Source organism: Camelus bactrianus, chromosome 1, assembly GCF_048773025.1.
Source record: "Camelus bactrianus isolate YW-2024 breed Bactrian camel chromosome 1, ASM4877302v1, whole genome shotgun sequence".
NCBI classification, from domain to species: Eukaryota; Metazoa; Chordata; class Mammalia; order Artiodactyla; family Camelidae; genus Camelus; species Camelus bactrianus.
In genome coordinates this window covers 98,402,569-98,429,806 of record NC_133539.1, presented here as the reverse complement: position 1 = coordinate 98,429,806, position 27,238 = coordinate 98,402,569, and the positions used below count along the sequence as shown (strand labels likewise).

The 27,238-nt window shown below is 36.2% G+C and overlaps 1 protein-coding gene across 1 annotated transcript; it reads left to right on the top strand.

Annotated features, from left to right (window-relative positions):
- Window positions 1-1,562: 1,562 nt before the first annotated feature.
- On the top strand, window positions 1,563-26,899 carry CPA3 (carboxypeptidase A3). Its single transcript, XM_010970413.3, is given in 11 exon segments — window positions 1,563-1,670; window positions 1,769-1,844; window positions 4,516-4,640; window positions 12,244-12,346; window positions 12,460-12,561; window positions 13,590-13,691; window positions 14,863-14,973; window positions 15,920-16,010; window positions 17,541-17,743; window positions 19,466-19,550; window positions 26,390-26,899. Coding segments are annotated over 11 exon segments (1,254 nt in total). The 5' UTR covers window positions 1,563-1,602; the 3' UTR covers window positions 26,578-26,899.
- Window positions 26,900-27,238: the final 339 nt, after the last annotated feature.

Sequence of the window (27,238 nt, the reverse complement as noted above, 5' to 3'; positions counted from 1 at the left end):
CCTGACATTGTACTAACTACCGAGAAGACATGGAAATGTTGTTCAGTACCGACCATCCACCAAGTCCCTTACACATGCATCTCATTTTGCCCTTAGAGCCACTTGTTAGAGTCCCATTTGCATCCCTATTTTACAGATGAGGAAACCAAGGTCTAGAATAACTAAGCAGCCTGCTCCAGGTAAAGTAGCCGGTGTTTGAGAGCCACTCTGAGGTTACATTTGTCTAAGTCCAAAGTCAAGCTCTTCCTTTTCCTCTGTATCCCTGCCAAACACACCCTTTGAAGCAATGAAGCAAGCATTTGCTTTGGGATTTTCTAGTGCTGGTAAGTTTGTCCAATGTCAAGAACATGAAGGCATTTGTAAACCCATCCTCTGCCTTATTTGCAGGGTTGGGGCAAGGGATACATGCCATATTACATATCAGATGGAAAGTAATGAAACTATCGCTGCTGTGCATATAACAGGGTCATCTCCTCAATAATATTACTTTGATAAGAAAGGTATACAACCGTGGTACTGAGAAGTTTCATATATGACCATCTATACATTTGTCAACGTAAAGAGGTAGCTTTTAAAAAGAAACTCTAATAAGTTACCTGATTAAATTCACTCACTCTGTTAAGTTACCTATAATTCTGGGTGATGGTGTTGCCTTCTTCCAAACAATCCATAATTAACTGAGTTGTGTTTAAAGATTAAAGACCCTTCCTCTGCCAAGGCACTGTTTAAAATTCTTTATAAATGACTTGCATTAGTTCAACTTTTAAAAAGCATTTATTGGGCACCTACATCATCTGGACCCTGAAGAGAGCAGCCAGTGAACAAACATTTGAGCAACCATATTATCTTGGCTTCTAAATGTCCTTGGGTTGCTTTACAAATAGCAGAGGGAGGAAATAGCTTTACGAAGGACAGAGGGAGGAAAAGGGGAGACGAGTGGGGATGTGAGTGTTTTAGCAATTTCTGCAACGTTCACTACTTTACCAAGAGAGGCTCTGAGCACTGATGGTAAAAGTATAAAATCTAGACAGAGGACACATCGTTTTCCAGATAACTTATAGTATTTTTAGTATATTCAAAATATTTTGTAATTTAAATGTTTTTAACTTAACAATTTACAACAAAATTTCAAACACGTATTTTTTTTTATTAAGGACCATCCATCAAGATTCCGTGGCCAGATACCCAAACGCATCTCAGGTTGCAAGTGCAAATTTAAACTAATTCCTTCCATCATTAAATTCAAGCATACAGTAGAGTAGTATTTTAGAACAAAGACCTGGGTTCAAATCTTAACTCTGTGGACATACTAGCTCTGCTACCTTGGGTAAGTTATTTGCTAAACAAGGACTCTGCCTCCCATCCCTTCTGTAAAATGGGTATTCCCAACTGTAAAAGGTCTATGAGCAGCATGGCATTCGCCTGTCACAAAGTGGGCATTTAGTGCTACAGTTGCCACCCTATCCCTCTCCCCAACTAGAAAACATCAGGGGAGGGGGGACATTTCACCCACCAGAACCCTGAGAGGAAATCAGCTGCTCCTTCAGATAAGAGCTGAGGCATAAAACTGCCAGATGGTCTCCAGGCAGGCAAAGAAGAACCATGCGGTTCATCCTGCCTGTGGGTTTGATCGCTACCACCCTTGCAATTGCTCCTGTCTGCTTTGACAGGTAAATCTCTCCGCCCTGTGTTCCAGACTCTGTGTGGGCAGAGGATTAAGAAATGCTTCTTGTACAGTTCACATTTTTCATCCTTTGCATTCTTACAGGGAGAAGGTGCTCCGTGTGAAGCCCCAGGATGAAAAGCAAGCAAACGTCATAAAGGACTTGGCCAAAGCCAACCAGGTAAGGCATGGAGAGGGCTATCCTATCTTTCCTTTCTGTTCCCTGACAACTGCTTCTTTGGTCTCTCATTTTTAATGCCCATGGAGCTCCCAAAGACAAAGGCAGGGGGAAGTGGCAGGAGCTACTTGGCTAATTCAGCCAATCGCCAATACTTTCCTTGTTTCTGTTTATTTTTCCCCAAATTACCCCTTCTGTTTTCCTGCCCAAAGGCTCTACAGACAACAGCTTTTTCTAGGTGAAACTGTGAAATAGGGAGATGTTCCTGACACGTTTATCATGGCTTCTCTCCTTCATTGCCAGCTGCATTCTCTTCTGATCTGTAAAGTAGCATAATTTCTGTTAAAATCATGATAATATCAAGGTACTGGGTGACTGATGACATCAATGCACTAGTTGATAATATCAAGATGTGACCCCTTCCAAGAGAAGGTCCATTTTAAAAGTAAACTCTTAAAGTTAGATCAGTCTTTTAAAATCCAACGGATTAAAATAAACATTTTATCATTTGTTCAGCTGCTCCTGGACACAAGACACATATGCCAGCCACCTTACATACATCATTTCAAATTCTCCATCAGATTTTTAGTGTCACTGTCATAATTAAACTTGTTTAAAACAGAACTGAAATTCAAAGACAGTAAATTAAATAACCAAGATGATACATCAGATTTAAACCCAGAACCAAATCTGGGATTTATTCTAGTCACATCAAATCAATCAAAAGTTCTGCCTATACTAATTCCCAAATGTTTTTCAAATCCATTCTTTCCTCTTCATCCCCTTGTCAGTGCCAAATTCATGTGTGCCCTGTCTTTTACAGGGACAATTTCAATAGACAATTTCGATTTCTCTGGTGTTCTGGGTTCTCATCCTGCCTCCCACAAAGCCAAGTCCACACTGTAACCGGATTGCTCTCTCTAAAACCGGACAATTACATTCCTCCATTTGGAGCTTTTTAGCAAGAGGTGGCCTTGTATGGAAAAAGCATGGTCTTCAGAGGTTGAAACCCTAGCTCTACACTAGCTCTGTGTCCTCAGGCAAGTTACTTAACCTCTGTGGGTCTCAATTTCCTCCTCTGTAAAGTGGGGATAATAATCATATCTACTTCCCAAAGCTGCTGTAAAGACTAAATGCACTAATATTTGAGTAATCTTCAGAAGTGGGCCTAGCCATAACAAGCACTGTAGAAGTATTTTCTATTCGTATTGGTGTGGCATTCCAAGAACTTCATAACCTGCCAACCTCTGCACCCCCCACCCTCTTTCTCACCCTTCAATCATCATAAACACCAAAAACTCACCCACTTTGGCCCTATTCACTTTTTCTCAGGAGGAATGCATTTCCTTCTTTACTTGGCTAACTGCTATTTATTCTTCAAGACCCAGCTCAGGCAGTGTCTCCTGAAGGAAGTCCTTCTCTGTTCATCCACTCTCCTGAGCCAGTTTGGATAGCTTTCTGTGCTCCTAGAACACCTGTGCTTGCCCCTGGCATTTGGTCAGCATACAGGAAATGCATACACGGCTCTGTCTCCCACACTAAACTTCTTGCTTCTCTTCTATTAGTCTCTACAATCCTGGCACCCAGCTCTGTGCCTGGTGCTTAATAAATGCTCATGAAAGTTCACTGAGCCCTAAACTGTTAGCCCAATTTACCCTGTCAGAGAAACTGCTATTGTGATTAGATGGCCCTATATAACTCACCTTTAAATCACACTTCTATCTTTCATATGTCTAATTCACGCTGTTCTTTTTCATCAAAATAAACCAATAAATATCAATTGGTTCATCACAGCTTCATACTGGCATATAACTGACTGACCTAGAGGTAGAGTGGGATTCAACTACAAAACAGCCATAGACTTAGATGTGTCCACAAGTTTGGCATAATGGGTGGAAAGTGGGCATTTTCTCCACATTTCCTAGGTTGGGAAGTTGTACTTCATTTGGTCTCACAATTGGGTACGATTTTGAAGAACAAATATTGGAATCTTCTCGAATTGTTTTAATCTGAATGCTATCTTTATAGTCCCATTCACCAAATTTCTGAAATTCTGAGCCAGAGGAAGAGAAGGGAACCAGCAGTTGCTGAATGCCTGCAAGGCCCAGACGTCACAGCTATTTCAGGTTTCGCAACACTCCCAGTAGAGAGCTGTTAGTCCCAGTTTTTAGGGGAGAGAGCTGAAATTCAAAGAGTTTTAGTAATTTGCCCTAAGACACACTGCTAGAAAAATGACAGGGCTGGAGTTATGCCTTCATTGGACACAAACCTTCTAAGAATTCCAGAGTTCACAGGGACATCTGGTTCTGAGGTCTGCTGCAGGAGTGGGGACTGGGGAGGGGGAAACAGCTGCTGTGGCTAAATCAACTGTGAAACAACACCAACCAACCCCAAGGTGGTGGAAGCAAACAGATTAACCAAAAGTGGTCCATTCTTTTTGTACTTGTAGGTACCATGACCTAAAAAAGTGATCAATACAATGGGGTTTTTTCCCCACTCCCTAATATTCAACAGTTCTTAAATATATTTAAGATCTCATACGCTTATTCAGAGAAGGGTCCATACTTTAGTCACACTGAAATTCCTTTCATGGCATATGACACATAGTCAGTTCTTAATAAATGTGTTGGATGAGCAAATAAACAACTGACTAACACTGATCTTATCTCCACAGCTTGACTTCTGGTATCCAGACGCCACCTACCATGTAGCTGCTAACATGACAGTGGATTTCCGAGTTAGTGAAAAGGAATCCCAGCCCATTCAGTCTGCCTTGGATCAAAATAAAGTGCACTACGAGTAAGTCCCATGCAAATATTCAAATGTATTGGATACTCAAAGTTTGAGGAGTCTTGAAATTGAGAGGGAAGTACTATTTTTAAATTGGGCCCACCCAGAATGAAAGCTCTATCTATGAAATAAAATTTAAAGTTACTTCCAAACTAACTATGAAAACCTGCTTTCAAAAGTGATGAGCTCAAATTTGGCCACTCAACTCCCATCATATGTTTGCTGCGATCTGCAAGAATGACAATTACGTTCATCTTCCATCTCCAAAAACCAGCCCCTAGTAAGGACAGAGTGCACTTAAGCAGGCATGGATGGTTTGGGCACATTCAACGCCCCCTACAGGTAATCAGCGCAGCGCTCAGCACTGCTGATGACTGGCAGCACCACACTCTTGTATTTGAATTCTCCTGACACATAAAAGGAGACCCAAATAACAGTGTTCATCTTTGAGTCAGAGATGCAAGAATGTAAAATATATAACAAAATAAATAATTCTTTATGAAAGAAATTCTTCCTCAGAGAAAACAAAAACAATGCAGTAAAAATAAGACTTAAATCTAAGAGAAGAGATTTCTCGAACGGCCAGAGATGCAGAAATGAGTCGTTGTGGTCCCACAGAGAAATAAGGGGAAATTAGAACTTACTGAGCACCAATTACAGGTCACGCACACACAGTCTGGGCCCTGGGCCAACGAATAAGAAGGGAGCCCAGAGATGAGCATCACAAATCAGCACACAATACAGAAAACAACATGTGCTTTTATCCTTTAAAACATGTAGCAGTTTGATGTACTGAGGGGTCCTGTTTTAAATCCCCCAGCCCTTGTTATTCCAGCAGTCCCCTTTACTGAGCCCACCACCACTCAAAACACTGCTAAACACTAGTTCTATCTTTTAGATTTGCTATTTCATGCCTCTGCCACCTAACCTAGTGTTGTCACTCACATGGCTCAAGGATCCTATGTCATATTACAGAGTGGGGCTTACTGATGGTCATACGACTTGACTGTATTTATTACATTGCTACAGTATCCCTAATACATATAAACAATGTTGAAACGAAGGAAACACATACATGAGACAAGTAAATAAACAATGTTCTTGACTGTGGTTTAATGGCTTAAAAAGTGATTGCTGTTGCTGACTATCTTTGTTTTTGTTGTTGTTTCAAGAGGGTTGTGAAACAAATGCAGAAGTGAATAAATGGGGAGAACATATTCAAAATTAATTTATACCAGCACTTAAGCCTTTTTGATTAATGTATCAATATGTTCTTTCGTATGATTTTATAAATTACACCACTAAAATCAGAAATAGACACTTTGTAACTCTGCCTCCAAGACTGCAGAAATTAGTAGTGCACTGTGGACTCTATGCTTATGCTAACATTGATGTCTGATTCCTTCATCTGAAAAGAAATCACCCCTCTTCCCTACATACTCCCTGATGACTGTGTTTCTTGATTCACTTCACAGCAGACTTCTCAAATGTATGCCTCGATTACTACAATCTTTGCTTTCCTTCATTACTATAAACCTGGCCCAGATTCCTATGATTAAGTAATTCTTACAAAGTATCTAGCACAAGCTAAAATAAATTTTAGCTGGTCAACTTCATATAATCTGGTTTGAACGGCAGGGTAAAAATGTAGTACATTTTCCTTAATGTCTTGGTTAGGTAGACAAGAAGCTAGTTGCCCAACATTGAGTGTAGATAGCAGAATAAATCACTGTGACAGAAGACACCTAGGTGGGGGGCTACCATCCTTCCATTTTATCAAATAGCTCACATCAGCCCTTCTATTTGGTCCTCTCCTAGTTTGAAACAATTCTGACTCAGACAGAGGTCTAAATCCAGATCCTAACAAATAGATTTTTTCACTTTGTCTTTTGCCAAATACTTCCTTGCTACCTACATCAAGAACCAAAGCGTTAAACTACCTATAAAAATTAGTTTCATCTAATTAGAACATGATTTCTAGAAATTGGCCCAAATTAGCCACAGTTGTGGGAAAGCCACATAATTAGGTAGTTACCTTCCTCAGAAATATAAATATGTAAAGTGGTCTGCACAGATAAGAACTATTTAAAATCTTGTCTCCAAGTACTAATTATAAGATAATTTTATTTGCATATTAATTACACGTGCTACTTGGTGTCAGTAACAGAAGAGGGTTCTAAGAACAGAAACATCTGGTTGGACCCAGGCACCAGTCTGAATAAAGCCACATTAAGAGACTGGCTTGACACAATGATTTACTTAGACAGCTTCATTACACAGTGCATATAAACCACTACTTAGTTTAAAGCATCTGTGTGATTTTTTAATAATTTTCAGAAAATTAAATTACTAAGACATTTGATTTTAAAGTTGCATGTTGCTCCCTTTTTATTTATACTTTTACAGAATCACAAAAGGCCAAGTCCAAAAAACAAATAAAATGTATATACTAACAAACCTGAATAGACTGGCTTAATAAACGTCTAAAGGAATGAGCACCTATTGGATTGAGCCTTAAGGAGCAGATGCCATATTTAGAGTCAGCAGTTGAAAACCAGTGTTTTTACTAATTTTTTACATTTGTAGATATTTGTATTTTAGATATATTTTAGATTATCTTTTCTTTGACCAAAAGTTAAAATTAGAAAATAATTATTAATTAAAGGTAATTCAGAAAATAACTATTAATAGTAAAATTCAAATTATACAATTAAGTAAAATCTTACTGAGATCCACATAAAGATTATGTGAGAAACACAGATATCTACACCAAACTGATCATCAACACTTCATAATAATGTCTAATTACCTAATAATGTTCAGTTAGATATAGATTCATATTCCAAGTATATACATGGTCCTATCAAATAAGTGTTTCAAGCAAATAAATCATTCTAATGTTTCATCTTATTCATTTTTCCTTCTACTCCACATTTTTATACATCCCTTACCCAAGAATAAAATGGGTAAATTAATATTTGCTACAAATATCGAAGAGATGTTGGTCACAGTGGAAAGCAGAAGAGTGTGGTAGATAAGAATGTGGATTCTGGAGTGAGAGTGTCTGAGTCTAGTCCCATTTAAACCATGCATTATTTAACACTGACAATTTATTTAACTTCTCTTCATCTCATTTTCTTCATTTTTAAGATGATGTTTCATAGGGGTTCCATGAAGATTGGCTGGGACCATAAAATTGTTCTTTGCCTGGTTCCTTTACTACTGTTGTTAATGCAAGTGGAGGAAAGACCACTTATACATGTGCTTACATGAGTGGTGCATGCACACACACACTGCGCAACAGGATAACTAGAGACTATCATCAGATGCTCCCTTTCCCTCCTAGTGAATACATTTAGTGCCTTAAAGTTTATTATCCAACACAGAGGTATGCCTCAAATGGTCAGAAATCCACGTCTGTGCCAAGTTTGATACAAAGTAAACCAGTTAGGGAGTTACTGGAGACAAATGAGATCTTGTGGAAACCTGAAATCATGCTTTGTGAGTAGCTCCTATCCTGCAGGAATGTGAGCATTAGGGAAGGGCAGTTCAGACCAGTTTATAAGGCACCACAACAATGACTCTGCCTTCCTGCAACATCACTTCCCCACTTACACACACACACACACACACACCCCCAAAGCCCTTAGCAATCACATACACTGGCCCACAGTTCCTTCTTTTTTTAACTGAAGTATAGTTGAATTAAAATATTATATATTAGTTTCAGGAGTATAGCTTAATGATTCAGTATTTTTATAGGTTATACTCCATTAAAAGTCATCACAAAATAATGGCTATAATTCCCTGCACTATAAATATATCCTTGTTGCTTATCTATGTTATACATAGTAGTTTGCACCTCCTAATGCCATATGCCTATCTTGCCTCACTCCACTTCCCTCTCCCCACTGGTAACCACTACTTTGTTTTCTAAATCTGTGAGTCTGTTTCTGTTTCGCTATATACATATTCATTTGTTTTATTTTTCAGATTCCACAAATAAATGATATCATACAGTATTTGTCTTTCTCTCTCTATTTCACGTAGCATAATATTATCTAGGTCCATCCACATTGTCTCAAATGGCAGAATCTCATTCTTTTTTATGGCTAAGAAATATTCCATTGTATACATATACTGCATCTTCTTTATCCATTTGTCTGTTGATGGACACTTAGGTTGCTTGTATATTTTGGCTATTGTTAATAGTGCTACTATGAACACTGGGGGTGCATGTATCTTTTCAAATTAGTGTTTATCTTTTTTTCCTGGATATATACCCAGGAGTGGAATTGCTGGATCATATGGTCATTCTATTTTCAGTTTTTTCAGGAGCCTCCATACTGTTTTCCACAGTGGCTGCACCAATTTACATTCCTACCAATAGTGTAGGAGGGTTCCCTTTTCTCCACATCCTCACCAATATTTGTTCTTTATGTTCTTTTTGATGATGGCCATTTTGACAGATGTGAGGTGATATCTCATTGTTCTTTTGATTTTCATTTCTCTAATAACTAGCAATGTTGAGCATCTTTTCATGTGCCTGTTAGCCATCCAAATGTCTTCTTTGGAAGAATGTCTACTTAGGTCTTCTGCCCCTTTTTTGACTGGGTTATGTGTTTTTTGATGTTGAATTGTATGAGTTGTTTACACATTGTTGATATTAACACCTTATCAGGCATATCATTTGCAAATATTTTCTCCCATTCAGTAGGTTGTCTTTTGTTTTTTCAATAGTTTCCTTTGCTGTGCAAATGGCTTTAAGTTTAATTAGGTTCCATTTGTTTATTTTTGCCTTCTTTTGCTTTAAGAGACAGATCCAAAAAATATTGCTAGAGTCAAAGAGTGTTCTGCCTGTGTTTTCTTCTAGGAGTTTTATGGTTTTAGGTCTTACACTTAGGTCATTAATACATTTTGAATTTATTTTTGTATATAGTGTGAGAAAATGTTCTAATCTCACTGTTTTACATGCAGCTGTCCAGTTTTCCCAGCATCACTTATTAAAGAGATTGTCTTTTCTCCATCATACATTCTTGCCTCCTTTGTCATAGATTAATGACCGTAGGTGCATAGGTGTATTTCTAGGCTCTCTATTCTGTTCCATTGGTCCATGCGTCTGTTTTCGTGCCAGTACTATGTTCTTTGATGACAGTAGCTTTGTAGTATAGTCTGAAGTCAGGGAAGTTCAGTTAGCCTCCGGCTAACTGAATCCAACAATACATAAAAAGATCTTATACCATGATCAAGTGAGATTTATTCCGGGGGTGCAAGGATGGTTCAATATTTGCAAGTCAATCAATGTGATATACTACATTAAGAAAAGGAAGGGTAAAAATCACATGATCAACTCAATAGACACAGAAAGAGTATTTGACAAAATTCAGTATCCATTCATGATAAAAATTCTCATCAAAGTGGGTAGAAATGGAATATATCTCAACATAATAAAGCAGTTTATGACAAACCCACAGCTATCATCATACTCAATGGTAAAATGTTGAAAGCCTTTCCTCTAAATTGAGGAACAAGACACAGATGCCCACCCTTGGCAATTCTATTTAACGTAGTATTGGCAACTCTAGGCACAGCAATCAGACAAGAGTAAGAAATAAAAGCCATCCAAATTGGAAGGGAAGAGGTAAAATTATCACTATTTGCAGAGGACATGATACTTTATATAGAAAACCCTAAAGTCTCTACCCAAAACCTATTGAAACTAATAAATAAATTCAGCAAAGTTGCAGGATACAAGATTAATATACAGAAATCTGTTGCTTTTCTATACACTAATGATGAACTATCAGAAAGAAAAAAAATTGTTTTAAAATCATATCAAAAAGAATAAAATACCTGAGAATAAACTTAACCAAGGAGGTGAAAGACCTACACACCAAAACCTATGAAGCAGTGATGAAGGAGACTGAGGGCGACACAAAACCCACACTCTTGGGCTGGATGCGCTACTATTGTTAACATGGCCATAACACACAAAGCAGTCTACAGATTTAATGACATTCCTATCAAAATACCCATGACGTTTTTCACAGAACTAGAACAAATTATCCTAAAATTTATATGGACCCACAAAAGACCCCAAATTGCCAAAGCAATCTCCATTCCTTCTTTATTACTCTCTAAAAGCAGCAGAAGGAGGAAGGCTTTAAGTTGTCAAAACAGAATTCATTTTGCCTCTTCTCTGAGTCTACCTCTTCCTGATCTTGGGACTAAGGCTTCCAGGAGAGCTGGTCAACTGGGCAAACTTTGCACAAACTTCAGGAAATTAAGAAGACTATGGGTCTGATGGCAGCACTCAGGGATTTCATTCCTTGTGTTGGAGGCACTGTTGTGTAATGGTTCACAGCTAGAGCACTGAAGGTCATACATCTCTGGGTTCAAATCCCAGTTTCTGTATTTTACCAGTTGTGTCAATGTTGGAAATCTACCTAACCTCTATAAAAATGAGAGTTATAATAGTACTCAATTAACAGTGTTGATGTAAAGATTAAATGATAAAATGTAACTGTCATGCTGAACAGAGTGCCTGGAACATAAGAAAAACTCAATAAACATTAGCCATTTATAAAATTAAATCCTCAGTGATAATTATTTATCCTTTCATCTATATTTAGGAACTTTTTTAAACAAATTAAGCAAATCTTGAAGTGCTAAAATAATATCTGAGAGAAAATAATTTGGTTTTGTCTACTTAAATATGACTGCTAGTTAGTAGAAAGGCTCATGAAAATAACATCTGGCAGTGGTTCTTAATTTCCAGCCTTAGGCTTAATTTCAAGTCCCTATCAGCAACAATCTGGCACTATTCTGATGTCCTCAAGCAGCTGCACTTGTGGAAAGGTCGTATTTCAGCTCACACGACTTTCTTTTGCTGCTGTTATCACAAGAGCTAAATTGATACGTGCTAAGTCTAAAAATATTCTTAGACAGGCGCTTCCTGTGACTAATTAATACTGCCTTATGTTACGAATCAACCTCCGAGACCATAAAATCTCTCTTTTGCCTGTCCTCTACTTCTATTAATGCAGGTGGAGCAAAAGCCACATGCCCTCTTTAGAGCTTAAAACAATTAATTATCTCTGTAGGGACAAACCAAAGTATAATTTCCAACTTCTCAAACTCCATGTGAGTTTCAGTGCAACATACCCCATCTGACTCCAAATTCATTGTTACAGTTTTTTTCTTAGAAATCCCAGATTCATCACAAGTCAAAACCAAGCATATAGTGAGTTAGATAAAATATGCATAATAATGTGCTTCTCAGCGATGTTAATGGGAATCAATATTCATGAGCAGTACTTGGTCTCAATGCTAAATAAGCTCTGAATACAGTATACCTAGTATATACCTCATTTATGCTTTTCCTCTAAACTCTGGTCAGTCAGTCAGTGAGAACAGCACAGTTCTAGATAAATGGGAAGATCAGAAGCCAGGCATGAGACATGTTTAAAAGAGGTGGTTAGAGAATAATGAAGAAACAGGGCAAACAATCTAAGATAGACAGGAAGGAAGAAGAAATTTCTGCAAAGGGAAGATAACTGTTTTTCTTTCTTTCTCTGGTAAATGTGTGTTTTATCATTCCCCTGTCAAACAGAATTTTGATGCATGATGTACAAGAAGAGGTTGAGAAACAGTTTGATGTTAAAGAAGATTTCCCAGGCAGGCACAGCTATGCAAAATACAATAACTGGGACAAGGTACAGTATAAAATGCCAGTGCTTCCAAAAAGAAAAATGTCACCCAAAACATTTGATGTCACTTAGTTTTCTTTTATTCTAATCCCTCAAACATTGGTTTTTTTTTTCTTAAGATTGTTGCTTGGACTGAAAAAATGGTGCGTAAGAATCCTAAAATGGTGTCTCGAATTAAAATTGGAACTACTGCTGAAAACAATCCACTGTATGTTCTCAAGGTAAAAAGAATCCAAGAACTACTGATTCTTACTATTGTTGAAAAATATGAATTTAAAAGTTACAAAACTAGCTAATTTTTAGACAATAAAAAGTCTTAACCTTTTGAAGAATATATAAGCTCTAGAAATCCATTCAAGAACAGAAGCAGCACGTGGTTTTAGGTGGAACCAAGAAAACCCCTGAATAAGCCATTTGACAGACACAGTGGACAAACTCAGACAAGTTTCTCATCCCATATCTTTATTAGAAGAGTTTACGATGTCCCTGGTGTATAAAACAGCTTTCCATCTATTAAAATCCAGTGAAACTGATGACTAAATGTCAGGAAGAAAGAGAAATTTAAATATTATATAACTATAGGATCCCCATACAGTGAGTGAGGCATTTCAACTCTGTATTGAGAGGGAATTTCCTTCTATAACCAAGCTAACAATTGCCATTCAGCTACTGCTGGATTTTTGTACATCCAAAGACATTGCTCCCTGAAGCATCCCCTTAATAACTGAGAAGCCCTTCCTTATCCTGAATCCCCATCCATTCATTCTCTTCAACCACCCAAAACAAATCTAAATTCTCTTCAGAATGACAGCCCTTCAAACATCCAGCCACTATTTCTCCTCCTCGCTGCAAACACCAATACAAAATCTTTTCCACTCCAGACTAAATACCGTGTTTATAAAGTAAGAAAAACAAAAGGAAATGGCAGAAACAAGCAACTTTATAATCTATTTCTCAGACCAAAGGATGTTAGCAATGAAATAAGACAAACAATATTGTGACTTTTAACCCTAAAAGCAACTCGGACACTAAGAAAAATTTTTGAAAAATAGATTATGAAATATATTATGAATTATTTATTTTAAGGATATGCACCATGGTCCTCCCTGAGAATATGTGCGTACACAGTTACTCATGCAATAGGAGACAGGTGAAAGAATTGCTTTGAGACTATGAATGAGTTATTGGACAACAAAGGATCAGTGCATGAGTTCATGTAAAATAATACATCGAATTTATTTTTTTAAAGATTGGGGAAAAGGATGAAAGAAGAAAAGCTATTTTTATGGATTGTGGCATTCACGCATGAGAATGGATCTCCCCAGCATTCTGTCAGTGGTTTGTCCATCATGTAAGTCAATCGGAACATTCACACACTTCTTTGATTGTCAAGCTCCAGCACTATTCCAAGTGGCAACACCCCTTTACAAATGAGTACAGTTCCACTTAACTAGAAGAGCCCACATTTGGTGCTGTCAGGAAATAAACGCTCTGGATTTTATTCACCATTGAAGTTTTTATAAAATTGACACCTTCCTTCTAACTTCTTAAACTCCAGTTGACAGTTCATAAAACTAAGGAAAAAAATTCCCTACAATATGGTTTTTCCTCTAGTTATTAATGGAAATCTGAAACTATCTATATATTACAACCTACAAATTTGGCCTTTCTTCAATGAGTCCAAAGCACAGAACTTTAATTCCTGTTTAGATGTTGAATTGGCTACACACACACTTGGAATTTTCATACTTAAGATTCTTTTCCAAGAGAAAAATAACTCACTTTAAAAAAAAAAAGTAAATCAATTTTATAAGTTTGTTGTTTCTCTCGCTCTGTTTCTATTGTATTCTGACTCCTACTATCTTGTAACTTTCTTTTCTGCCAGTTTTTGTATACAACATGCTGCGGGAACATCACAGCCCCTTTCAGGGCAAGGATACTTCCACTAGGAATGACTCTGCCAGCAGAACTGACTTATCCCCGCAGTTGTTTGAGTTCTTCCAGCTGAGGGCCTGGAGCTCTGCCTTCTCAGGCCATAAAGGCACACACAAGACAGGGCTACAGGAAATATCTTGGCTCCAGTACAGATATACGTGGAAGAGATTTTCCAAGAATAATGAGAGATTTTAGGTAGCCATAGAAAGTCCTGATAATTAGAGAAATGTCAATCCGATGTGAGGAAAAAAGTTGGTCATTCTAAATAATCTAATTTTTTAATAGGGTATTTTTTCTTTAATCTTATTCATTTTTTAATTTTTTAAATTTTTTCATTGAAATATAGTTGATTTATAATGTTGTATTAGTTTCTGGTGTACAGCATAGTGATTCCATCATCCATATATATATATATATATATATATATATATATATATATTCTTCCTCATATTCTTTTTATTACAGGTTATCTTTAATCCTACTTATAATTAATTCATGAATTCTCCCCACAGTAGCTTATAACTACAGCTTTCCACACAGTAGCTGAACTTTACACCAACAGCTTAATTCTTTTCCTACCCCTACAGGCAACCAAAACTTGCGGTAAAAACAAAATTATGACCAAACTCCTGGACCGAATGAATTTTTATGTTCTTCCCGTGTTCAATGTTGATGGATATATTTGGTCATGGACACAGGTACTGCTCTGTAATCTCTTATTTGCATTTAGATAATATTATCTACTGAGTTTAATGCACACTGATTGTTATGAATTAAGTTTGAGGTTTGGTTAAGCAGTTAATTTAATTCAGAAAAGTATATATATTTTAAAATTTCAATTTCTGACTAAGGAAAGCATGATTTTCTGGTTACATAGAGTCCTTGAAATAATATGAAATTTTTGCTGCTGAAGCTAGAAATGTGGAAAAATAAAATGAAACAGTAATTATAAAGGAGATGTATGTTATACGATATGGCAAAAGTATATTCTAGCTAAGAATAGAAGTCGTTTAGAGACATTACAAATATATTGACTTCATAACAACAGTCATTGTATTCCATCAACTTGGGATAGAATTGTGGATGGAAAAATTGCATCAAAAAGTAACTAACGATGACACATATATGTCTGTCTTTTAAGAGAATCCTTTATGTCCTGCTGTTGCTAAATACAATTAACTTTGAGATTTGAGACAGACACTATCACAAAAAGTTCTTTACTGAAAATTATGCTCCAACAGTCACAATCTGACACATATTATACCTGAGTCTGTAAATGGCGAAAGATGTAATGCAGTTAAAATTCAAATTACAGGTAATTTGAGAACATCATTCATCATTTTCTAATACTGAGAATTAATCAAGTTTTTAAAGCTAACTGAATTTTTTATGAAGGCCTTAGAATATTAATATTAAAAACAATGTTTCTGAAAAAAAACAAAAACAACCCACCCAAAAAAGAATGTTTCTGAAAATATGACAGGTTGTAGGAAAAAGAGATTCTTTTTCTTCATAATCATGGGCCTCAGGTTAACTAGATAAATTTCAAACAAAGCTGTAGATACCTGCAGAGAGAATCTGAAATGACCAAATTGAAAAACGCAAACTGATCTGTGTAAATACTTTCATCATTCAATCCTGCAGAACCGCATGTGGAAGAAAAATCGTTCCAAAAACCAAAACTCTAATTGTGTCGGAACTGACCTCAACAGGAACTTTAACGTCTCGTGGAACTGTGAGTAGCAGACTGGAGCCCAAGGGAAACAGCTATAAAGAGTGCTTACACACTGTAGTTAGTGAAACCACCTACTTATTTCAGTGAAGATAGGTATAGCCTAAGTGTTAATTTTCTAATCTAAAAAATGAAGGACAATCATCACTCCTATAGAAGTATTTTGAATGTTTGGTTGAATAGGAGGAAGTGGAGGTAGGGCTGTTTATCAAATCATCTCTTACTTAATATATCTAGCTCGCTAAAAATCAGGCACAACCCAGAAATTCAGGTAATCTGAACAGAGGTCTCAGATCCCTCCTCTTTCTGATCTGATAAAATCTGAGAAATACCAGTGGTTAGAACCAACATATAGGTAGTTCTTCAGATGTTCAATGAAAAGAAACAACTGGGGGAAAGAAAGTGAAAAGGTTTAATGGAAATGGCAATGATAAGAGAGGCCTGCTACATCAGATGATACTGCAGTTGCTACACAAATATGACTTTATCATTATTTACATTCAAGGAGAAATCACCACTACCCCAATTCATAAGTTTCTTCTTTATCTAATGTTGTCGAAAATACCATCTCAGCATCTAATTCTATTCTACTATAATGAATACAATTGCATATATCCCTAAGTGAGACCTGCCTACTGAAACAGATTGAAGAAACCCATGTTCAAAGCAGGTAATTTATACCAAATCCAGCAAGTTCGAGCTGGGGTTGAGTTGGAACTGGCTCCAGTCCCTGGGCTGCTTCTGATGTATTATTCCTGTGACCCTGGGAAATGGAGGGAAAATAAACAAGGCTAAGAATAAGAATATTCAAGTGGGCTAAGTCTGTTATACTTTGAGTTATGTGTACAAAGTTAGTCCGCAGTGACTGTGACACCAGGGACATAGAGGCAGCCCTGTAAACCTGGGAGACTAAAATGTTATAAATATTTTGTGCATCTATGTCAAAAGAGGTAGACTGGATAAAGAAGCTGTGGTATATTTATACAATGGAATACTACTCTGCCATAAAAAATAATAAAACAATGCCATTTGCAGCAACATGGATGGACCTGGAGATTGTCATTCTAAGTGAAATAAGCCAGAAAGAGAAAGCAAAATACTGTATGAGCTCACTCATACGTGGAATCTAAAAAAAAAAAGACATGAACTTATTTATAAAACAAAAACAGACTCACAGACATAGAAAACAAACTTATGGTTACCAGGTGGGGAAGGGGATGGGAAGGGATAAATTGGGAGTTCAAGACTTGCAGATACTAACTACTATATATAAATTAGATAAACAACAAGTTCATACTATTTAGCACAAGGAACTATACATTCAATATCGTATTGTAACTTATGGTGAAAAAGAATATGAAAACGAATATGTATGTTCATATATGACTGAAGCATTATACCGTATACCAGAAATTGACACAACATTGTAAACTGAGTATACTTCAATAAAAATATATATATACAAAAAATGGAGGTAGGGGGCTGTACTGATGGGGGGCAGATTGTGATCTCATCCATCCATGTCCTCTGCAGCTTTCCCTTACACCAAAGACCCATGTGAGGAGACCTATCGGGGCCCCGCACCAGAGTCCGAGAAAGAGACCAAAGCTGTCACCAACTTCATTCAAAGCCACCTAAAATCAATCAAGGCCTACATCACCTTCCATTCTTACTCCCAGATGCTATTGTTTCCCTACGGATATACATCAGAACTGCCACCTAACTACGAGGACCTGGTATGTAGGAAAAAGCCTGTGGTTTATGCATTGACACTATTACTGATTTCAGTCTGTTTGTCATTAACAACTTGGGTTATCTTGAAAGAATTTCACTTTTTAAAACTAAAGAAGAGAACTAATGAAGTTTACCTTAGAGTTAAAATCATAACCTTAGATTAATTTTTCATGTGATAAAAGTATATGGATAATAAGGTGTATATTCCTTTATTGATGTGATTCTAAGATAAAGCCAGTAGGAAGAAATGTCTAGGCTATCCAGAGTAGAATTCCATTACTATCCAGATGGTTCTGCAGTTAAACAGTTAACATGGATCATAGCATAAAACCATACACCGCAAAAGCCAAAGACAACAGCAAAGACATCTGCTATTCTACCCCCGAAACACCAGATTTAAGGAGATCCATTGTATTTTTCTCCTCCTGATGAACTTGGAAATTATATTAATTCTTTTACTAACCAACGAAAGATATCATGAATGTGAAGCTTCTGCACTAAAAGTACACTCTTTATAAAACTACGATCCACTAAGCATCCTTTTCCTTTCTATGAAAACAATTTGATCAAGTTAGCTTTAAAAAAAAAAAAAGTCTGCATATGGCGGATAAATATTTGTAATTGCTGTAGAAGAAATAAAGCAGATAATGTTCAGTGCCCCAGATCCCATGGAGGCTGGCAAATATAACATGCAGGGACAGCTGTAATTCAAATACTGCCTCACAGACTTTTTTCTAATCTTTTAAGAGGTCACAATTATCATTTTGACTTCAGTCAACTGTTTCCAGCATTCAATTTTAAGTTTGAGCAGAGATTTGATTCAGTCATTAAAATCTTCTGTGTATACAACAAAGAAAAACACAAGTAATATGTGGCCTATAAAGTCATTTATTTAATTAATCTAGTTAAGAATCTGAACCCATGAATCTGATTAGTATATGCAAAGGTACAGCAATGCAATTTCAATCTATCACTAGGAAAATGGTATTACGGATTAAAAAATTCAAATATACAAAACAAACAACTCTGAGTAAAGTAAGTGTCCTTACACAACAGCTAAATTGATTAAGAAAATAACTTTTTTTTGGTTATATACATAATACATATAGACAAAAAGAAATCTTCACTTAGAGTATAAATATGTTAGTTACTATACTCCATTGAAACGAATTCAAATAATCATTCTCACAGCACAGAACACTAATGTGTATTAAAGGTGATGAGATTCCACTCTAGAAGAGAAACTCTAATTTAACAGAACGACTTTAAAGAGGAGTCAAAAAATTTTCTTCCCTCTGCATTTCTTCTAAAATCCTATGTGGAGAAAGACCTGTGGCAGTGTGGAACCTATGACAACCAACGAAGGAGAGGCATGGAAGAGAAAAATATCTGAAGCCAAAAAATGTGAGAGGAAGAATATGTTTTTTGAGAAGGAAAGTCAGAAGACAAAAAGGAAGAAAAGGAGGGAAAGAGGAGAGAGTGTAAATAAAGGGCAGAAACACAAAATGAGATAGGACATTACTGTATACAATTGATTTCACATTTAGAGGGCTTTACAATAACAATAGGTATCTCTTACTGAAAATAAATTTCTCATTTAATTGTTTATTTTATTTTGATCTTCAAATGACAAATAACCAGTAAGCTGCCTTTTTTAATCCCCAGTAATTTAAGGGCATTACATAGTACCCTGTTACTCCACTCTAACTTCTATTTCTCTCCAGGCCAAAGCTGCAAAGATTGGCATCAATGTGCTATCAACTCTATATGAAACAAACTACACCTCTGGCCCAACAGCATCAACAATTTGTAAGTTTCTCCTATCATTTGCTATGTCATTTTCCCTAATTCTTTTTTATAGATATTTAAGAAAATTACAGAATTTGTAAATTAGGATTAGAACATCCAGAATTGCTAATTTAAACTTCAGTTTTAACAGGATGAATACACGTATATTCATGTATGATTGAAAAATTGTTCTGTACACCAGAAACTGACACAACATTGTAAACTAACTACAACTCAATATAAATAAATAAACAAACAAGAGATTGTATGAATCTAGGGGAGAGGTTCCACCCTTTTGGGAGGATAAGATTTTTCTAGAAACAAATTATATTGAACTTTTACAGGGTTACAAGGTCAATGGAAGTAATTATACCAAGACAGATTTACAGTTTAATTCTTCCACCTGCCTGTTTTCACCACCACCACTAACATTTTATCCTCGCAGGAACTAACAAGAATTAGTTGCGGCAGAGTCAATATATTATTTTTAACCATTAACTTTAAATGGACTCCTTCTCCCTTGGCTTCATTCCCACTGCAACGCAGTCTTTTCCTTAGCTCCTGGTGGGAAAATGGGCAGGCCAACAGTTTCAGCCACTTTGATCGTGTAAAACCAGTCTCCTGTCACTCTCTTCAGCCCTTTCCTGTTGGGTTCAGCTGAAATCTACATGGTGGATTAAGAAAGGAGGTCACAAGGTTCTAGTTTGGGTTCTTTTGCTTTAGTGTCTCAGCACCATTTCTTATTCTTCACTGTTTTTAAACTGTCTTTGCATTTTCAGCTATTGACTAAGATTCCTTACAAGTCAGACCCTGTGCTTAGCTTGATTTTCACAACCTCAGTTAATCCTCACCACACTTTATGAGGTGGGCAGCACTTGTTACTAGCTTAACTGGGATTCAATCCCAGGTTTTAACAAACCCAAAGTCCACGATCTTTGCCACTGTGCATACTGCTTTCCTGTTTGGTTTTTGTGGCTGAAATAACCAGGCCTTTCTATTTGCAATTAATACAAAGAAGTTCATTTGGTTTTCACCAAAGACCATTAATGCAGACCCTGGGAAATGGGATCATTTCTGCTCAGATCTCACTGAATTTAGTTTGGAAATACTTCAGTAAAAATCATCTTTTCTCCAAACCATTTCCAAGCTTCAGTTCTCAGGCCCAGACTTTACAGAAAATTCCAATGAAACTGCTTATGAAACATCAACTTCCTAACAAAATTTAATTCCTCAAAAGCAAGGATAACACTTCAGATCTCCTCTCAGACCGTACACTGTCTAGTACAGGTCAGGGAAGAATAGCAGAATTAATTCCCATAAACCTGCTCAGTGAAAATAGTGTTCTAACTCGTTCAAAAGGAGTGAATGTGGATTAAAGCCACAATAGAATTAGACTGACTTAGCTGGTATCACTCTCTAGAGCCACAATATCCAACAATTTTGGCACGAAGACTGCTGTTTAACTATTAAACATTTCATGCACAATTCACCACCACAAAACACACATGATTATTTTCCATTATACTTTTAGAATGTGTGGTTTGAAAAAATAAATATGCGCACATGAATCTGTGGATTTCTTGCAGTAACTCTACTTGGCCAAACCTTATAAACCACTTCCCTAATCCAATCTGAAAGTATAAACTGTAACTAAAAGTCTACACCCTCAACAATTGCTATGGAATTTGAAAAAGCTTTACTCATCACAAACAACTTCCGGAGCCCATTTATTGGAGGTCCCATGGCGGAATTGGAAAAATGACTTAAAAAACCAGACAAGTCCCATTCCCAGAGAACTTTAACAGCAATCACCTGTCAACCGGTTGTGTGCTTTAAAGGGCTGAAGAGAAAGTACAGTGACACAGCTAATCTCCAGCATCCAAATAGATCTTGCTGCAACATAGCCATGCCAGAGATTCATTACACATACAAGTGGGTGACACGATTTCAAAAAAGATGATATACCCAGCTACAGGAGTGGACCAAAAAAAAAAACACGAGCAAAGTAAAAAAAACAGAGGATAGACCAGAACACTAGTTTAAAATGGCACCCTACTTAGTGGATACTGAGAAATAGCAGGGCCAGATAAGGCACCCCAATATGATGTATGAGCAACTTCTATACCATAAGCAGGAAAAACACACAGATATACTTGGTAGCAAAGAACAAAGGGCTCCAAACAGGAACAAGCTTTGCAATGGTAGCTAGGGCATCAAAGGATTATTACTCTCACACTTTATATATATATATATATATTATATATATATATATATATATATATATATATATATGTATGACTATATATATATATGTATAACTATATATATGATATATATTTGCATATAATGCAAATTATGTGCATAGTAGAGCTACGCATTTGCACTGCATCATAGTCATTTAATGAGCAGGAATTTATGGAGCACCTACCTAATAAATAGTCCAGCACTTGGAGCTTTGAGAGACAGGGGAGAAGAGTAAAGACACAATAACGGCTCTCAAAGGGCTACACTGTAACTGGGAGGAACAGACAAGCAAAGATGACACAGCTCCATGCTATCATGGGTCACTTTCACAATGGGAGGACAGGAGAAGAGGAATTAGTATTCTGCATAACTGTGTAGTCGTATTTTAAACTTCTTTACTATATTATATTAAAAGATTTTTTTCAAGCAATTCAGATTTAGAATTGCCTCTTCCATATGGGCCTGCAGCAGCTTGATAGATGTTCAAAAATTTTAGGAGTGACTGCTTTAATAAAGCTGATTAAATGTTAATCAAACATTCATGAGAGGCAGAGGGTAGCAAAGCGGTTGACTTGGTAAGAACAGAAAAAAATAGGAGCACCTCACGATTAAAGTTTAGTCATTCCAATATCCTAAGTGTCACTTAACAAGCTCCAGGATTTGGGGAAACCATCGAGCACTTACCAATATTTTTATCTCTTTGATTTAATGGAGACAAAAGAAAATGACTGGGGGAGCATTTTTAAAACCCAAATTGTGGAGAGATCTCTGACCTCCAGAAAATATAAGTATGTTTGCAATTTGAATGTAATAAGCAAGTAAGTTAAAACCATAAAATATGAACCAGAGAGTTTCCTAGGAGATGATCTAGTTCATAGTTCTTAAGCCTGACTTCCCATTAGCATCATCTGAAGGGCTTTTAAAATATGCACACAATCAGGTCCCAACCCAAGAGTTTCAGGTTTCATTAGTCTGTGGGGGCCCAGGCACTTGAATTTTTTTAAAGTAGTCAAAGTGATTCTAAGATGAAACCAGGCATGAGAACCACTGATCTGAGCTAAATCCCTCATTTATAGACTGTACAGTTGAGACACAGAAAGATTTTATCACTTTGGGGCAGAGCAGGAACAAACATCAGCATTTCTGGCCACAAACTGTATACCAACTACTTTGCCACAAAGCAGCAATATTAAGATGGAGCAAAAATTGATATTAAAAGATTGTGAAATGCTTATATTTGCATATTGGCAGCATATCCAATCCTTTACCATCTTAGAAATAACTGAACATAGTATCTAGTTAGCAAGACTAGCTCACTGAACTGATAGGGACCAGGGAGCTTACATCAGTAATGTCATCCATATATGCGTCACATCATGAATTAAAAAGTTAATTTTAATGTGCTTTCTTGTTGCCTTCCCCACGTATCAGAACTGCTAGCTCTGCTCTCCCTTGTCAACTCCGTACTGTTTTCTATACTCTGTACCACTCTACAGTGGTTTTGAAAAGGAGAAAATCAAGCCCTTGAATTTGTAGCTCACAACACCCAATATGTATCCACTAAAAGACGTTCAAGTTTAGATTATACTAAGGGCAGCAAAAGTGCAAAGAGAATATTTCAGTTTATGCCCATATATCTCTAGCTCCTGTTCTTGCTTTAAATAGAATTTTCGTTTAGTGTTGATATAAAAGTGCAGGTTACTATGTTTAATGCATAGCAATAACACTTTTTTAAAAAAACACACAAGTTAAGTCACCAGTGTCACTTGATGTGGATTTCTTTGGGATGAAACCAGATTGCTAATCAGTTCAGTTTTATTTTGACTTATTTTGACTGTATTACAGTGAGTTCCCTGCACTTAATGTGCCTTGAAAAGAGTGGCAGATTTTTTCCTATTTTTAATATTTTAAGAAGATGTCAACAAAAAAATTATCTTGTAAAACTCAATGAAAACTTTTTACTGAGAGGACTATAGATTCACATATGGTAGGCAGTACAGTACAATGATTAGCAGCACAAACTCCGAAGATAGGCAGCCTGGATTTGATCCCTGACTCAACCACTTCTAGCTATGTGCCCTTTTTTTAAAACTGAAGTGTATTAGCTTACAGGTGTACAGCATAGTGATTCAATATTTTTAGAGATTTTACTCCATTATAGGTTATTATAAGATAATGGCTATAATTCCCTGTGCTATATAGTATATCCTCATTATCTATTTTATACATCTAGCTATGTGTCTGAGTAAATTGTTTCATCTCTCTGTGAGAAAATTTCTCTCCTGTAAAACAGCAATTGGTACTTAAATCATAAGACTGTGACAGGAATTAGTGAAATGAGTTAGCATACATAGAGCACTGAGAAGGGTGCCTGGCATTTAGCAAGTGATTATTATTATATTTTATAAATATATACACATATTTTAGAGGGTACAGATGGAGATAAACAAAAAGCTAAGTAGTATGTTCAATAAATTAAGTTGTACAATAATATATTCTTACAAGTAAAAAGCTTTCAATGTATTTATTTTGTCTTAATATAGGTTTTGTTTGCAAATTTAAGGTTTCAAAGATACAAAAATGGTATCATAAAGGAAAATGTATTACATTCAAAAACATCACACAATTATGAAAAATCACAAATTACATATATTCTCAATTACCACTATTAATCATCATAAGAAATTTCACATTAAGTAAATTTATCAAAATGAAATACCCGTATTCTTTAATTCTTTGAAATCACAGCAATTTACTTAACGTCAAATGGAAAGCTGATACAGCTAGAAACTGGCCACATTTACTGAAATGTCTAGCACACTCTAAATCACCATGCAAGATGGAGTAAATTTCAGAACAAAGAAATTTGCTAAAAACAAAGAGGAACATTAATGGTAAAAGGATCAATCCACCAAGAAGACATAATGATCCTGGATGTGTGCAAGCCAATTTCACCTATGATGCCAATAATTTCAAAATCCATTTTCCCAAGCTCTTTCCTGAATGTCTCATTGATGCTGAATATATCCTTTTGTCTTCCTTCCTTTACCGTTTCTTTTCCCCATCACTATTATGAGTTCCTGTTTCTGTTAATAATCTGTGGGCTTTTTTTTCAGTCACCCAGATTGAAACCTCAATCATTTCATCAAATTTCTAACTGTTCCATTCCAAAGTTTTTTACATAGAGCCCAATCAATTCTACTCCCAATGTGGTGTATCTACACTTGTTCAGGCTTTCACTTCTAAATACTTGCTAGCTCGTCTCTACTTTTTCCAGTTCAGATAACCTGTCCTAAGTACAGCACTGAAATGGCTATAACTGCTTCCCAAACAAAACATCTTTCCTGACTTATCAGGTTTTCTGAGCTTTGCCCACAAACTCTTACTGCTCCATTTGTTCCAGTCCAATTGGATCTCACTGGTCTCTAAAAATGCCTCCATGCTTTTCTGTCCTTGTAGTTCACTGGCCAGAATGCCTTTCTTCAATCTCCAAATGGAAAAATACTCAAATACATACTCCATCATGAAGGTGGTATTTCAGCAAGTACTGAGCATGAAATGCCATCCTCCTCACCAGGCATAATCTCCTTCTCCCTTTAAATTTTCATAAAATATTATACCTTTTCTATGGTACTTTTATATTCTGCCATGTCTCTTGATTTGCATATTTGACTTCTCTCTCCTCAACTGTAAGTTCCCAAAGACACAATTAGCATCTTCATCGTTGCAACCTGCACCACCCACCCTCCACAGTGCCAAGGAATGTGCACTATGCATATTAAAGGCTTAATAAAGATTTCTTGAATAATTTTAGAGCCAACCCTATCTCTTTCCACCAAAATATTCCTTCTCTTTCTTCACTACAGCTTTGAATTCTTGTCTTTCAAACCTAAAATCTTAGTATCAGTTAAATTCATTACTTTTTCTAAAACATAAATAATTTTATGTACAAAAACAGTTTTTGTATTATGTAAAGCAAAATATACATAAATATGTTTATAGTATTATGTACACTTGTACAAATCTTATATGTATATAATCTCTAGGTGCATATATTTTCAGTCTTTTTAACAAATAACATTCTTAAAAATGAACATGCAAAAGTTGGATTAGGGGATTAAATATACCCTTTAAATAAGTGGTTTAAGCTTTCCTGGTCTTTTAACTATAAAATAGTTTACCCTAGCAACATGAATGGAAAGAGGCCTGAACTATTAAAAAGAATGTAATTTTGCATCATTTGTATGTATAGGTTTCCTTGGTAGGTTTTCAGTGACCAGTGACCCCCCCCCCCCCACAGCTGGTTTCCTCGGTTGCTTGCATTTGCTCAGACCATCTCCATCTATGACAATGTGCACCCAGGAGACAAACTCAACTTAGACTTAAAATGATCCAAGAAAAATGGAATTTTGAAAATGCAGCACATATTTAAAATGTGTGGTGGATTCCAAAGCCATGATTGTTCTTACTCCACACAGACCACTACTCCCATTCATTACTGCGATTAGCCATACACATAATCATTTTTATTGCTAATTTTATACCAGTGAATTTCCATTTCAAGAAAAATGTTAGCATTTGTTTATAATTAAATATTTACTGCTTATGTTTTACAGACCCGACATCAGGCTCTTATATAGACTGGGCTTACAGCCTGGGCATCAAACATGCATTTGCCTTTGGGCCCCGAGATAAAGGCAAATTTGGTTTTCTCCTTCCAGAATCTCAGATAAAGTCAACTTGTAAAGAGACCATGCTAGCTGTCACATTTATTGCCAAGCATATCCTCAAGCATTCTTCCTAAAGAACTGCCCTCTGTCTGGGATAAGCCAATTAATCCTTTCCCTTGTTTTCCACTAGAAAGTCAATCTTCACTTTATCCTTAGATGCAGTTTCCCTATCACCCAACTAGGTCCCTCGCTTGCTCACTTAAGTCCTATGTTATTTCTTTTTGTTTTATTTACTCTCAAAACCACCTTAACAAATAGCTTTAAGTGAAAGTTTTAACCAAGTTAGAACCTGGCACAAAGTATGGAGTATTTTGAAAGGTGATATGCAGTGGATCACAGGAAAGAAATGAGAACTTTCACCTTCTCCAGAATCAGATTTTCACCATGTATCTTCATCATTTCATGTGCTAATATAATAAAAATAAGATATATTTCAAAATGTACCTTCTGGTTTTTATAAATTATATTCTCTACCTTCTTCTATTATCATTAATAATCATGCAATAATGCTTCTAATGCATTCTGTTTATAAGAAAGAATATCATCTATTTTTAAAAACATATTTTGCTTACATTTATATCTTTAACACAAGTAGACATTGCTTGTATCTTCACAATAGTAAAAGGATGTCCTATCAGGAAATAAAGTAGTTTATTTAGAGATGAATCTCAGTCCTTTAAACAACCAACCCAGTTCTCATCAATATAGTGTACATTAAATTCAAAATACTGTAAT